This window comes from Mustelus asterias, chromosome 14, assembly GCF_964213995.1.
Source record: "Mustelus asterias chromosome 14, sMusAst1.hap1.1, whole genome shotgun sequence".
Classification (NCBI taxonomy): domain Eukaryota; kingdom Metazoa; phylum Chordata; class Chondrichthyes; order Carcharhiniformes; family Triakidae; genus Mustelus; species Mustelus asterias.
Window position 1 is genome coordinate 60002715 of NC_135814.1, and position 14498 is coordinate 60017212.

The window sequence follows — 14498 nt, forward strand, 5'->3', positions numbered from 1 at the left end:
GGAATGACAAAAATGAAAAGCCGTGTAATATAAAACAGTACTAGTATTCTGAGCACATTTTTTCAACCATCAGCAAGTATGAGGTCACAAATGTTTTAGAGTTAAAACAATTTGATTCCTCTGAACTTTCTCCACCATCTCCATTTTCTCTTCAGAATTTATCAATATCCAGTTCTCTGTCTCATCATCCACTCACTCCCAGTTGGAGTATAGAGTCTGATTTCTATCTTGTCTATCTTATCATCCTGTATCAGTAATAACATTGTTGTGAAACCCTTCAACACCTCAAGGCTTCATTTCTCTAATGCTTTCTTCACTAATCCCCTGAAGTCCATCCTTGACAAACCTCAGCTCTTTCAGAATTTTCTGACCTACGTCCTATTTTACAGAAAATCCTGCAGATCTTTATTCCTGAAGAAATGATTTCAAAAATTTAAACTCGTCTTCAAATATTTGTGAACCTGCAACCCTACCTAGTCTGGCCTCTGTCAATCCAGTCCTATACCATGTGGTTGATTCAAGATTATCAACAGTATTGTTCAGAACTTAAGAACCAGTGGTTAGCATTACTGCCTCACAGCGCCAGGGACCCAGGTTCAATTCCCAGCTTGGGTCACTGTCTGTACGGAGCCTGCAAGTTCTCCCTGTGTCTGCGTGCATTTCTGGTTGCTCCAGTTTCCTCCCGCAGTCCGAAAGACATGCTGGTTAAGTGCATTGACCATGCTAACTTCTCCCTCAGTGTACCATACAGGTGCCGGAGTGTGGCGACTGGGGAATTTTCACAGTAACTTCATTGCAGTGTTAATGTAAGCCTACTTGTGACAATGATAAATAAACTTAAGACCATTGATTTTTAATCTTTCCATATGACCTAGCAACAAAGCACATATTCTCTGGGTAAGTTCCTATGGACAATCATATGAAGAGAAAGCATGTCTTTGATGTCCCCTATCCATGTGACCCATCAGTTAGTCCAATGCTGCATCGAATGGTACAGATATCATGTACCAAATTTGCAAATCCATTCACAAATAGTTGCACTGAAGTTGTGAATGAAATTTAATGCTGAATAACACCTCCTACTTGAAACACTACTTCATGAGTCTCACCGACCACGTCAGAGGTCCAGGAAGATCAGCTGCCCAGGGACCATCACCATCAACTGACAATCAAACTGTGACTTGGTGATGGATTGTGGGTGAATTGCACCCCTAAAATAACGATTGGGAAAGCAGTTGCCTCTAGCTCTTATTAGGTCATCAGGGGTATTCTTAACAAATTAATTACACATCAGAGATAATAACCTTGAAAGTTGTTTCAGGAATAAGTCTTATATTGCAGGGTGTCCATTTATCTGTGCCCTCTTCACTTAATTCAACAATGTAACCCTGTATTGGACTTCCTCCATTCTTTAGAGGAGGTTCCCATTTCAACTGCACAGATTCTTTGGTTTGCTTTGAATGAGCAAATTCAATAGGTGGACTTGGCTTGTCTGAAAAAAGGAGAAATCATATGAGGGAATGTACAAACATAAAAATTGAAGAACGTTTACTACAGATACACATATTTCTGATCAGATACTAACATATTGGATCCATGATCTTCACAGGACGTGAAGCTGCGCTGGGCTTTCCTACGCCTGCTTTGTTTTCTGCTCTGACACGGAATATATACTCTCTGTTTTCTACTACATCATTCAGCTGAGCGGTGAGTTCATCTGCTCCGGTTGTCATAGCTGGTTCCCATTTGACAGAGGTTCTGTCACGTAACTCAATAACATAGTTTGTGATTTCTGATCCACCATCATATTCTGGTGGTTCCCATGTAATGGTGGCGCCAAATTTGTTCACATTTTTCACTTGGACGTTCAGTGGTGCATCAGGTACACCTGGTGGAAAAAGGTAGTAACATTCTTATTTTCTGACACTGACCCATAGCAATGAATTGGATTTCAGAACTTAAATTAGTGAATGAAGACAATCTGATACTTACTAAACTTATTCTTAGCTTCAACAGGTTTATCAGTTTCCACAGGTTCACCTGTGCCTATTCTGTTCCTTGCACTGACACGGAACAGATACTCTACTCCTTTTTGGAGACCAGTCACGGTAAATTCAGTATTGTCAGCACAATCAGTAACTAAGGTCCACGTTTTGCGCAACACATCACGTCGTTCTACTACATATCCAAGGATTTTGCTACCACCATCAGTGTCAGGTTCATCCCAAGCAAGGCTGACCTCACCATCGCAAGTGTCTACTACGTTCAAATTCTTGATTGGGCCAGGCACATCTGTAAATTCAGAGAGGTGATATTGTTTTAGGGAGCACATTTTAGAAAAAAATTTAAGAATAGTTTTCATAATAACACAGTTATAAAACATATGTGTAACAAAGAATACTTACCAATAACATCCAAATTTATATGTGCTTCACCCTTTCCATGTTTATTCTGAATCACAATCTTGTATCTTCCTCTGTCAGTTCTCTTTGGATCAAAAAGTCTATAACTAGTGATTTCTGCAGTGGTGTCAATGTTCCGTTTGGGCAGGCTGACATACTCAGCAGTAGCACTGTCTTCCTTGAACCATTCAGCTTCACCACGTGGGTAAGCATCATATGGAAGTGTCATCGTGAACGGTTTTCCAGCATCGATCACAAGGTTCAGATCTGTCAGCTTGATTACTGGTACCGCTACAATGAGAAGATTCACAAGTTGCGAATATGTCAAATTCTCAGCACAGCTCAGTGATAGAAAATATTTCTCAAGAACGCTCAAGGAATTTAAACTAACTTACCTGCAAGTTCCAGTTTAGCTCTTGCATCTTTATCCTTGGCAATGAATCTGTATTCACCCTGGTCACGTGGTCTGATGTCACAAACCTGCAATCGGTGGACCTTTCCTTCACTCATCATTTGATGTTTATCACCCTGAACAATTATCATATTGTTCCTGAGCCATTTGACTTCAACCTTGTCTTTGTTCAATTCAGCTTCAAAAATAACATCTGATTCTGGAGCTTCAAAGACATCCAGTGGCGGTCTAATGATCTCAACTGGGATTTCTGGAAAGAGAAAAATAATAATTAGCTCTGCATTTCCTGAATTATTAAAATCATAGTATGCTTGCTTTTCTAAATCAGTACTTGCCTTCAACAAACAATCTAGCCCTTGAACGTCTGTCTTCAACACCACAGGAATATTCACATTCATCTTCTGGTCGACATTCCCTTATAATAAGTCTGCGCAAACTACCATCCTTTTCAAACTGATACCTGGCAACGTGACAAGATTATGAATGATACATATGTTATATATTATGCATATATCATATATGAAACTCTTATGAATGACAGACAAAAATAAAACAAAAACAAAACATACTTCTTGCTTTCCCTGAGCTCTCTGCCATTCCTGTACCATTTCACGGCAGCTTTTTCCTTAGACAGTTCACATGAAAAGATTGCATCTTCAAACTCAATGACAGTCTGATCTTGAATATGCTCTACGAAATCTGCCGGTGCTTCTGTGATAAGAAGTTCAGCAACTGATTTGTCGTGTCCGGCAATTACAGTGTATTCACCTTCATCTTTGAATGCACAGTTTCTAATTATAAGAGAATGCTTTTTCTTGTCAATTTTGTACATAAATTGTTTGTCAAGTGTGACTTCCTCTCCATTTTTCATCCATTTTAGAGTGACATTTTCACGGTTCACTTTGCAGCAGAAAGTGACAGACTTCTTCTCCATTGTTTCACAATCTTCAAGAGGTTCAATGATTTTCAGTTCCTCCTCTGCAAAGATGAAAAAGAGTTATGTAATATTTGTGCCACTTTACTTACATAATGTACATGCAACTGTTTAACATCCAAGAAATTGCACTCACCTTGTACTTCTAATGTTGCTGAACATTTTGCATGTTCAGCTCTATTATTTGTTAGTGCAATTGAGTACGTTCCTTGATCCTCCATTTGTGAATCCCTGACTCTGAGAGTAAAGACCAAGTCTTTCTGGACCATGATATATTTTGGACTATCAAAGATAGTTTCGTCATTTCTGAACCATTTTGCTCTGGCACCTTCCGTGTTAACTTCACAATTAAACACAATTTCTTGTCCTTCTGTGGCGAGCTGGTCCTTGATGGGAGTTATTATCCTAAGACGTTCTGAGAAAGGAAACAAGTTTATTCAAAACAATAAAATAGTTTTTGCATGAAGTTATCTATTTGGGGAAAGCAAATTTTCCCTCAACACTATTATTAGGGGTGGGATACACCAATAATTGAAGTGACATTTCCTAACTTGGGGCCTTGGGCTAGCCTGGGTGACTTACAATGTTCATAAGCTTGAAATTAAATTTACTACTCCAAGGAAGAGAAAAGAATAGCACTCTGCTAGTAATCAATCCCCTGCTGACCTTAGCCCCTAATTCCTGTTTGCAGCGCCTTGAAAATTTCAGGCAGGGAACCAAGAACGCCTGGATATGTAGCATTAATATCACCCTTAATTGCATTTCAAACTCAAAATTAACTTCCTTTGACCTGATATTTTCACGTTCTTGAATTATTTATGCTCCATCGGGAAAATAACATCTGAAATAATGCCTGAAACACACCAGGAATTTTACATCGAGGGCTGCTTTTAAAAATCTGGTAGCTGACCATTGTCTGATCATCTGATAGTGCCCATTTCCAGGGCTTGATTTCACTAAGATGCATGCAGTGACTTGCAAGCTTTAAATGGCCACCTCGGTGCAGCTTGTCAAGTCAAAATGAAGTCAAATAGAGCATCCATTGCTGTGTCAGCAGGCAGTTAAAATGGCATCAGTGTCCTACAGAGGAAATTGTCATGATGTATGCTCTGCCCAAAGGCAAGTCATTGGCTCATGTCTGCTGATGCTTCATCCCGACCCATTTTCTTGGTACTTTTTGCCAGTCATGGTTTGCTTTCCACTCTCAGGAGTAGAACAAGGAGGCAGGTCCCCCAAGTCAACCTCGGGCAGAATGAGAATCAAACCAGTGCCATTGGCACTATTCTGAATCACACACTAGCCATCTAACCAACTGGGCTAACCAGCTCCTGTAGGAAATAGTGCACAGATTTAGTTAAACTAACGTGGCTTCTGTTTGATTTAGACGATATGCCTCAGCCACCCAGCAGGAAGCTCGGGGGTGGGGGGCAGTTAGGGGGTGGAGGAGGGGGGCGGGGTGAGGTGATAGAGCATGCAAATGGGGCATTACATGCACCATCCTCATCCATTACTGCTCCTGCTTTTGCAAGATGATGGGAGTTAAAATACCTGTTTATAGATTTTTATTTTTAATAATTCATTTAAAGTAATATAATTTGATACATTGCTTGATAGTACAGAACTTGAATATTGCTGAAAAGAGAAACATAATGCTGAAGCATTTTGTTTTGCACTCATCAGAACAAACACAAGAATGCCAAATTTCAAATGACTTTTTGAAATTTGTCACTTTTACATTTATTCCTGATGAACAAAATGCTTCGGTAACCTGTCTGTCTTTTCAGCAACATTCAATGTAAGTTGACTGTGCACATGCAGTGCTTCTATTTCCTGTAAACCCGTTTGTACACATACAATTCAGTTTACATGACCTACCAATAACTGTCAGTTCTGCTGGTGCTTTTGAGGTACCAATCATGGCAACGTAAGTTCCTTCATCTTTTGGTATGGAGTCCTTGATAACGAGCATTCGCTTTTTGCCATCAGATACGATTTCATATTTATCATCTGATTCAAGCTCTTTGCCACCTTTAAGCCATTTCACTTCGTAGGTCTCTTTTGATACCGAACAGACAAACTCTGCTTTGTCTCCTTCTACTACCTCCAGATTCTGTGGTCGAGAAATAAACTCTGCTGCCAATTCTGTAATAAAGTTAAGAGGATAATTAACATCGGATAAAGTTATGACATGGCCGTATTAAACAAACTCATAACAGAATAGACCACTGTACATACCATGAACTTTCAGTTCACATGAAGTCCGAGCAGTTGGAAGTCTGCAATTATATTCGCCAGAATTATCTAGGTTGGTGTTCTGAATTACTAAAATTCGCTTTTTGCCATCTGTAAGTTGTTCATATTGACCAATTTCAGGCAACTCTGTGTCTCCCTTGTACCATCTTACATCAGCGTTTGGTTTCGAAACTTCACAAATTAATTTAATGCTATCCGTTTCGGTAACATCTGCATTTGTAAGGTTCTTTGTGAAGACAGCATCCTCTTCTGCAAAACATAGCATCATATGTCAGTACAAATGGATCAATAACATCTAAAACATGTTTCTGAAAGATAAAACTATGTACCGCTCTGATCTGATTACCTAAAACTGTAAGCAATCCTGAGGTTTTAGCAGTCCTTGCATCACATTCATATTCAGCTTCATCATCAAAGCTGCTTTTGTGAATGATAAGCATTCTCTCCACGCCTTTAGCAACAATGTCATACTTTTTGCCTTTTCTCACTTCAACACCATCCTTAAACCAACGAACCTAAAATAAAAGAAAATCCACAATGCCTTATTCAGGATAATTTAACAAATTCTTTATTTAAAACACCATGTGAAACATTTTCAAAATATTTAAAGTGCTGTTTTCAAAATACAGATTATTTGCAAGAAAATCGTTTGGCAAATCTAATCATGGGAAGTTGGATTCTAGCATGCTGGTACTATTTGAATTATTCATCCTGAAAGAGACACGGGCGTGCACGGAAGTACTCAAATCCCTGTAATTTCCTTACAGCAATAACAGCAAGGGTGGGATTTTCCATCCGCGCCCACCCCAAGACCAGAAGATCCTGCCCAAGATCAATAGACCTTTGCATGGTCCTATTCTGCCCGCTCCGATTCCCATGGCAGGTGGGACGGGAAAATTCCGCCTCAGATATCATGTTAATTTTCTGATTGAGCACAGATGTTGCAGTTGCAGAGATGAATGCGACCAGGTGCTAAATATTTCCAGGCAGGTCCTGTGGAATATAATCATTGATCTGGAGTGATACTATTGGTGGTCATATCTGACAACGCACGAGCCTATATGTCTACTTCAGTGTGTGGAAGATATTTTTTTCTGTCTATACAGTGAAGTACTTGAATGGCATAGATGCAATTAAAGGGAAACTAGATAAGTTTACTAGGGTGGAAAGGACAGTAGGATATGATCTAGTGAGATGAGGATTAGATAGACTAAACAGGGTGAGAGGAGGTTTGTATGGAATATGAACACCGATGCAAGATTGTTTCTGTGCTGTAGATTCTGTGTAATTCTATGCCATGCCCTGAGGAAATCATCGGCTGCTACATAATTGAAAAATAAATACAATATGGGCTAGGTTACATTTTTAGCTTTATCCTGTACACTTGCAACCCCCAGTGCTTCTTTGAATTGATCTTCGACATCAAGGAGTATTGATCTCTCAGTTGAGGGAGGGCAGTAGGTGGTAATCTGCAAGATGTTTCCTGGTCCATGACATCTTTCGGTCTGAAGTCAATATTGAGGATCTCAGGGCTGCTCCCTCTCGACTCTAAACCACAGTGCTGTCATCTCTGATGGGTCTGTTCTGTTGATGGGGCAGGACATACCCATGGATGATGGTGGAGAAGTCTCGGACATTGGCTGTAAAGGTATGATTCTCTGAGAATGACCATGGGTGGCACAGTGGCACAATGGTTAGCGCTGCTGCTTCATAGTGCCAGGGGCCTGGGTTCAATTCCAGCCTTGGATGACTGTGTGGATTTTGCACGTTCTCCCTGTGTCCGCATGGGTTTCCTCTGGGTGCTCTGGTTTCCTCCCACAGTCTAAAGATGTGCGGGTTATGTCGATTGGCCATGCTAAATTACCCCGAGCGTCAGGGGGATTAGCAGGGTAAATATGTGGGGTTACGGGGCTAGCGCCTAGGTGGGATTGTTGTTGGGGTGCAGGCTTGATGGGCTGAATTTCCTCTTTCTGTAGCATAGGTCAGTCAGTGAGATAGCTCTTCCAATTCTTAAATTGTCAGATGTTATTGAGGAGGACTGGGAAGGGGGTGTGCATTTCTTGTTTCTGGTGACTCGACGATGCATGGGCTTGGAACCTGTTTCCTGTCCCAGAAGTGGGACCATGTACTATTTGGGAAATCCAGCCCCATATCTCTGGAACATCAGTCCAAGCCTGTGGATTACCAGTCCAGAAGCATTACAACTATGCCTCTGCTCCCAGTAGTCTCCATCCTGTAGATCTCTTCAGTAAATGTGATAAGACATACCCAGGATCACTCAGTTCCCAGAGATCAGCAAAATGTTTTTTTTTCCTAGGGTTGAATGGCTTGGGTTGCCTGAGCTTTGGCCTGACCTACTGACTGGGTCTAGGCAAATATTTCTTGGTTGTCCCTTATTGGTATGCTTTGTTGTGATTGTTTTATAGCTAAAAGGCTTGCAAGGTCATTTCAGAGAGTATTAAGAATTAACATCATTTTGTGAGAGTGGAATAGGAAAATTGGTTTCCATCTCTGAACAGCTTTACTGAACTGGTTCTTTCTTTTTATCTACCTATAAATGCATGGAGTAAAGTGAACACTCAATTTTACAAATGTGACTACAGGTTCTAATAGAAATTCTAATTTTCATAAATGTTGATTGATTAAACTCCTGGAAACAATCATGCAATTCTGGTGACACTATATGCTTAAAGAGGAAGGTTTCTGGTCGGTTAGTTACATTTGGAGACATATTGTAGAATGTTACAAGGGCGTAAAAGGCCTGAGAAATCTGAGGTTGTGCTGTTTGTCACAAACATCTGGACGTTCAGGCTACTGATGGACAGCGTTGCAAGGCACATTTGAGTCTGAGTGTCTTGTGGTCACAAGAGCAGGAAAATGATATCCTGTATTCTTGGAGAAGCCCCGGAATTCCCAGGCTCCTATAAAGGTATTGGAAATGCAATATAACATGCAAATTGACACTCGAGGTACTGGGATGAGGCAGTGTGGGAGTGGGGTTAGTATATGGGAGGGAGCTGGCAAAGAAGGCCTGGACTGGGGGGGGCTTGTTGATGGCACTTGGCAAGAAGGTTGGATCCAGGAGAGTCCCAGAGCTGTTACCAGATCTAGAATGTATAATTTGGCACTGACCACCTGCACATGTGCAGGAAAAATGAGGATTAGTAAGTGACCTTGCACATATATGCAACCCCAAGAAAAATGGAAATGCTGGTAATTTATTAATTTTGAGACCCAAAAGGGTGGAAGAGACCATTATACAGGAACACATACAAAAACATTTATTTCACCATGAAGTCTCATTAATTGTAACCTCACTCTGCAATTGATAAAGAAATGAAAACATATGTGTCTCACAGAAGGTGAGATATGTTATTTAACCCATAAGTTTGCTTAAATTAAAACAATTGCGTTTTAATTTTCATCATAAAGGGAAACTTAAAAAATAAATACCGATAGAATGACATAAGCAAAAAGCAAACCTTTGCAGTTTCACGTGAGACTTCACATACAAATTTGGCCACTTCTTTTTCTTTCACCTCAAGATCAGTGAGAGGCTTTGTAAATTCAACGTGAGGAGCTGTGAAAGAAACAAAGTCTTACTGGTCGAGAAATAGCCACATGTGTATTTTCATTAATGCAGCTCTGAATGTGAGAGCAAAATGCTTTGGATGAACATTGGACACTATTCTACTTACGTTCCACTGTGAGGAAGCAGGAAGTTTTGAAGTCTTTGGCTTCACAAGTATATGTTTTGGCATCTTCAGGTTTGCAGTCATGGATAATAAGCTTTCTAACTTTTCCATCAGCAATTATATCATACTTCTTGCCTTTATGAATTTCTTTTCCATCCTTAAGCCATATAACATTGGCATTCTCTCTGGACACCTCACATTCCAATGTAGCAGTGGCTTCTTCTTCAACTGTCTGGTCCACCAGAGGTTTCGTGAATTCAACTGGTGGCTCTGTAAAAGATGTAAATGAAAATTCAGCACATCAGTCTTAAAGTACATTGCCGAATATATTGTTTTGGAAAGAAAATAATTGGCATAATGCATTACGCACCTTTAACAATAAGTTTAGCAGATGTTGCAAAGTCCTTAGCAGTGAGTTTGACTTGACCAGCCTCCTCCAACTGGACGTCTCTGAGGGTGAAAGTGTGCACTCTGCCTTCAGCGCGTGTAACAACCTGATCCAAAATAAGAATTTTATATAATTAGTAGATTCACTTTATGATTATTCAAGTCATGTTTAAAGTAGGCAATTGTCCAGTTCAAACAACAATCACATTTTCATACAAACTATCTTTTCCAACTTTCAAAAAAATGGGGGTTTATCAGGCATCTGAAAAGACATTGATGCAATTCAACTGTTGCAAAATACTAAGAAATTATAATCAATTTAACATTGTTTAAATTTCTAATGCTTTATTTCAACTATAGTTCAGCCTTGCCTTTTTTTTCTAGATAATATAAAGTTCAGATAATTGGAAGTGGAATAAGTTTGTCATGGATACTTTCATTAAAGATATTTGGTTTGCAAAATCGTGGTTTTGGTAGTCAAGAATTAACAGTTCCATTTTATTTTCTAAACTCTAAAATAAAGGTTGCTTTGCATAGTGTAGCCAGCATGCACATTCACACGGAACTCATGGATATTATTTTTGTTTTCGTATTTTTCAGCATACTTTTTCACTGGGCTCAAGTAACTTGTTCTTCAAGAACCATTGCACTTCAATTCCTTCGTATGAGAGTTCACATTCAAAAGTAGCTGAATCTCCAGCGGTTACAGTCACATCCTTGAGGGGCCGAAGTAAACCAATCACTCGAGCTTTGAATGCAAAAGAGATGGGTGTGCCCGTTAGTCTCAAGAAAATTGAAGATGCATTTTATTTGTCCCAACAGAATGTGACTATTCAACCACCCAGATGACCAAGGCCTGGCCGTAAAAGCAATGGGTGAATTCAAAATCTGTATCTCCACATTTTACTTTCTGAAGAATATTACAGTAAACCTGACCTACATCACATTCAAACTGCTTACCGTGGTTGTCCCCCCACTTCTACTTGAGGAACAACCCATCCACGAGTACTGGCAGATCTGTTTGGTTAAACAGCTGTGCACTTGGCAACAGCCTGATTCCATCCACCAGCCTTTTAGCAGCTGCCAAAAAGGGGATTATTCAATAACAAAACAATAAATATGGCAGCTCTCTGCTTTAAGCTGCCAACAATGTAACCTTCTATCAATTATTAATTAGGTGGTCAATAATTTTGGAAACCTATAGTGGTTTGCAATGGAAAACATCATCGTAGATTGTTCTGGATATCCATAACATGCAGAGAAATATAGATCCCTCATAAAATGCCAAAATGTCTTAAGAGTTTCAGAAGTGCATATTTCTTGGCTTTTAACATTCTTGGTCTATGATATTCAGCAGGTTTACCTTTGACTCTCAAATGGGCATCGGTTTTGGCATTGGCAGCCTGGAATTCAACTTGACCAGCTTGATCCATTTGCACATTGTACAGAGTAAGAAAATGTTTTGTGCCTTCCTTTTTAATCTCAATATCCTAAATTAAGAAAAAAAAAAGCAAAACCTTTAAGGAAGGAAGACGGCAAGAAAGAAAGAGAGAAAGAAGACAAGAGAAACCTCAGTACTTGTCTGATGTTTAAAACTTACAGGAGAGTGATGCAATTTCTCCCCCTTCAACATCCAATTGCCATGTACATCTTCTTCAGAAATTTCAGTCTCGAAACGAGCAGTTTCTGTTTCTGTGACTTCAACACTATACAGTGGACGTAATATCTTAATATCACGTTCTGAAGCAAAATAATATGCAAATGTTATTTTCCTGGAAAAGTACATTACCAATAACTTAAAATAATTTCATCTAATTTACTAAAAATGCAAGTTGAATTGCCACAATAAACAGGTACAAAGGGCAAAGGATATTGGGTATCTAAATGCTATCAATAGACTCTTACCCTCAATGTTTAGTTTGGCTGCTGTGTTGTCAGTGCCGCAGTCACATGAATATTGTCCCTGGTCACTCTTCTGAGCCCGTTTAATAATCAGTATACGCTTCTTCCCATCTGTTTTAATCTGAATATTCTTTGAAGGAATCAGTTCTTTTCCATCCTTAAACCACTTAACTGGAGCAGCAGATTTACTGACCTCGCACTGGAAGATAACATCATCTTTTTCTACAGCTGTATAATCCTGTAGTTTGTTTATAAAGTATGGATCACCCTCTAAGAAAACCAGAAAAAGAAGCAAATTAGAAAAAAAGTCAAACAATGAATGTAATGTTTCAAAGTTTGGTGAGCAAAATTAACTCATGTTTCCATATGCAATACCTACCGATTACAGTAAGCTTGGCCTCCGAACTTTTAGCCATAGCTTCAACTTTGATGAGGGAAGTATCATCGATGGTCACATCTTTGAATGTAATGGAATGGACTTTACCCTCGTCTTTCATAGACACGGACCTACTTGGATGCAGCCGTTTGTCATTTTTGTACCACACAACCGGTATGTTGTCATGAGAAAGTTCAGTGACAAATTCTGCACTTTCACGCTCTTTCACAGTCTGGTCTTCAAGAGGTTTGGTGAATTCAAGTCGAATGCCTATGAAGAAATGAATTTTTAATCAAATGCAAGCCGCCTTACCAAGAAAACAGCTGATTTACTAAGGAATTTATATATCGCTGTTTTGCTCCATTCACTTGCCTTGGATAATCAGTTTGCCACTTGTCCTCTTGTCCTCTGCTTCAAACATATATTTTGCCTCATCATCATATGCAGCCTGTTTAACTGTCAACATATGTTTTGTCCCATCTGATAGAATTTCAAATTTCTCATTAGGTTTAAGCTCCTCAATTCCTTTTAGCCAACGGAAAGTCTTGGGCACTCTGGACACTTCACACTCAAACTTTGCTTCATCTTTCTCATATACTTTCACATCATTAAGCGGTACAATGAAAGTGAGTGGAATTTCTGAATGGGAGTGTAGGAAGTAAAAAATGACCAATTATCCAGATAGGTATATACAATATATACTATATACCTATATATATATTTTTCAATATGCTTATATAACACATGGAAATCACACATACAATTAATGGAACGATAGTACTACATTACTAGTCTGAATTGCAATTATTCAAACTTCAGAAAAAAGTAACAAGTTCTTCCAATTGAATTAAAAATTACCTTTGACTTTCAGATTAGCTGCGCACTTAGCATTAGCAGCCTGGAATAAAACTTCTCCAGAATCACTTAGCTTGCAATTGTAGAGGGTAAGGGTGTGTTTCTTGCCATCCTCGATAATCTCACATTGCTGCCAATACAAAATCACCCGAGATATTTTAGGTTGATGTTTATTTGCAGAAAATTTACCCCAAAACTTTCTTGAGGAACAAATATTCAGGTTCTTGAGTTCCACTGAACATTATTAGGAAGGTGATTTTATAATGTTTAATTAAATTAACACAATTCTGAGGTGAAATTATTTACTACCAAATAATTCCAACACAGAGGTAGGAATGTTTAACTTTGAGATAAATGAAGGAAACAACTTACAGGTGACACAAACAAACTTTCGCCCTTCAGCTTCCATTGAGGATGCACATCTGTTTCTGAGATCTCCACTTCAAAGTGCGCAGTTTCACCTTCAAAGATTTCTACACCATGCAATGGGTGCACTATCTTGATGATGCGAGCTGCAAACAATATTAAAAATGGATGTTTAAACTGAACATTTGGAAAGAATGTTACTTTATAATTGTTGAAGAATCTACTTGTACTCAGTCAGAAGGTCGATACCTTCAATATTCAAAGTGGCTTTAGTCTTGTCCGTTCCACAGTCACATTCATAGTCACCCTTGTCTTTATTGTCAACTTTTTTGATCGTCAAAATACGGCGTTTATCAACAGCCTTTATTGAAACTGTCTTTGAAGCTATGACGTCCTTGCCATCCTTCATCCATTTTACAGGCACATCCTTGCTGAGTTCACATTCAAGAATTACTTCATCTTTCTCGATAGCTGTATAATCTTGGAGTTTCACAGTGAAATAAGGATCAGCCTCTGTGGATGAGAGACAAACAGCTAATTTACTGCCTGAAGAGAAAGAGTCTCACAACCTGTTAACAGTTAAAACATTTCAAGAAGTGAATCATCAGGAACACCTGGTGCCCTCTTTTTTAAAACCGTTTCTTTATCTGTTCTGTTATGCAGAGGATTGTACACAACATATCAGGCAGAATTTAGTCATCCCAGTGCACCAACCAGCGACAGACCTGGAGTGGGTGGCATTGTCATTATTGGCAGGAATAACTGGCCAACTATAATTACATGGTGGCTTTGGATAATAAAAGCGATGGTGTCCGGGCCCAGCCAATTCTGCGATGGGAGCTGGAAGGAAGACGCCAACCAGCTGATGGAGTCAGAGGTCCAGGAACCATTTCTGAGTGGCAGTGACTACAAGGCA

The 14498-nt window shown here is 39.3% G+C and overlaps 1 protein-coding gene across 1 annotated transcript in view; it reads right to left on the bottom strand.

Moving 5' to 3' along the window:
* Positions 1–14498, bottom strand: part of LOC144503721 (titin-like) — a 350880-nt gene that overhangs the window by 104892 nt on the left and 231490 nt on the right. The window contains exons 148-170 of the mRNA XM_078228491.1: positions 13832–14095; positions 13589–13728; positions 13220–13346; positions 12734–13000; positions 12365–12631; positions 11989–12255; positions 11684–11823; positions 11447–11573; positions 10689–10831; positions 10067–10190; positions 9700–9966; positions 9484–9581; positions 6348–6516; positions 5984–6250; positions 5624–5890; positions 3885–4163; positions 3384–3792; positions 3150–3274; positions 2798–3064; positions 2406–2693; positions 1993–2292; positions 1586–1888; positions 1305–1492 (exon numbers count right to left, since the gene is read on the bottom strand). Of these exons, the coding sequence (XP_078084617.1) occupies positions 1305–1492; positions 1586–1888; positions 1993–2292; positions 2406–2693; positions 2798–3064; positions 3150–3274; positions 3384–3792; positions 3885–4163; positions 5624–5890; positions 5984–6250; positions 6348–6516; positions 9484–9581; positions 9700–9966; positions 10067–10190; positions 10689–10831; positions 11447–11573; positions 11684–11823; positions 11989–12255; positions 12365–12631; positions 12734–13000; positions 13220–13346; positions 13589–13728; positions 13832–14095 (5093 nt within the window). The remainder of the gene's footprint in view (positions 1–1304; positions 1493–1585; positions 1889–1992; positions 2293–2405; positions 2694–2797; positions 3065–3149; positions 3275–3383; positions 3793–3884; positions 4164–5623; positions 5891–5983; positions 6251–6347; positions 6517–9483; positions 9582–9699; positions 9967–10066; positions 10191–10688; positions 10832–11446; positions 11574–11683; positions 11824–11988; positions 12256–12364; positions 12632–12733; positions 13001–13219; positions 13347–13588; positions 13729–13831; positions 14096–14498) is intronic.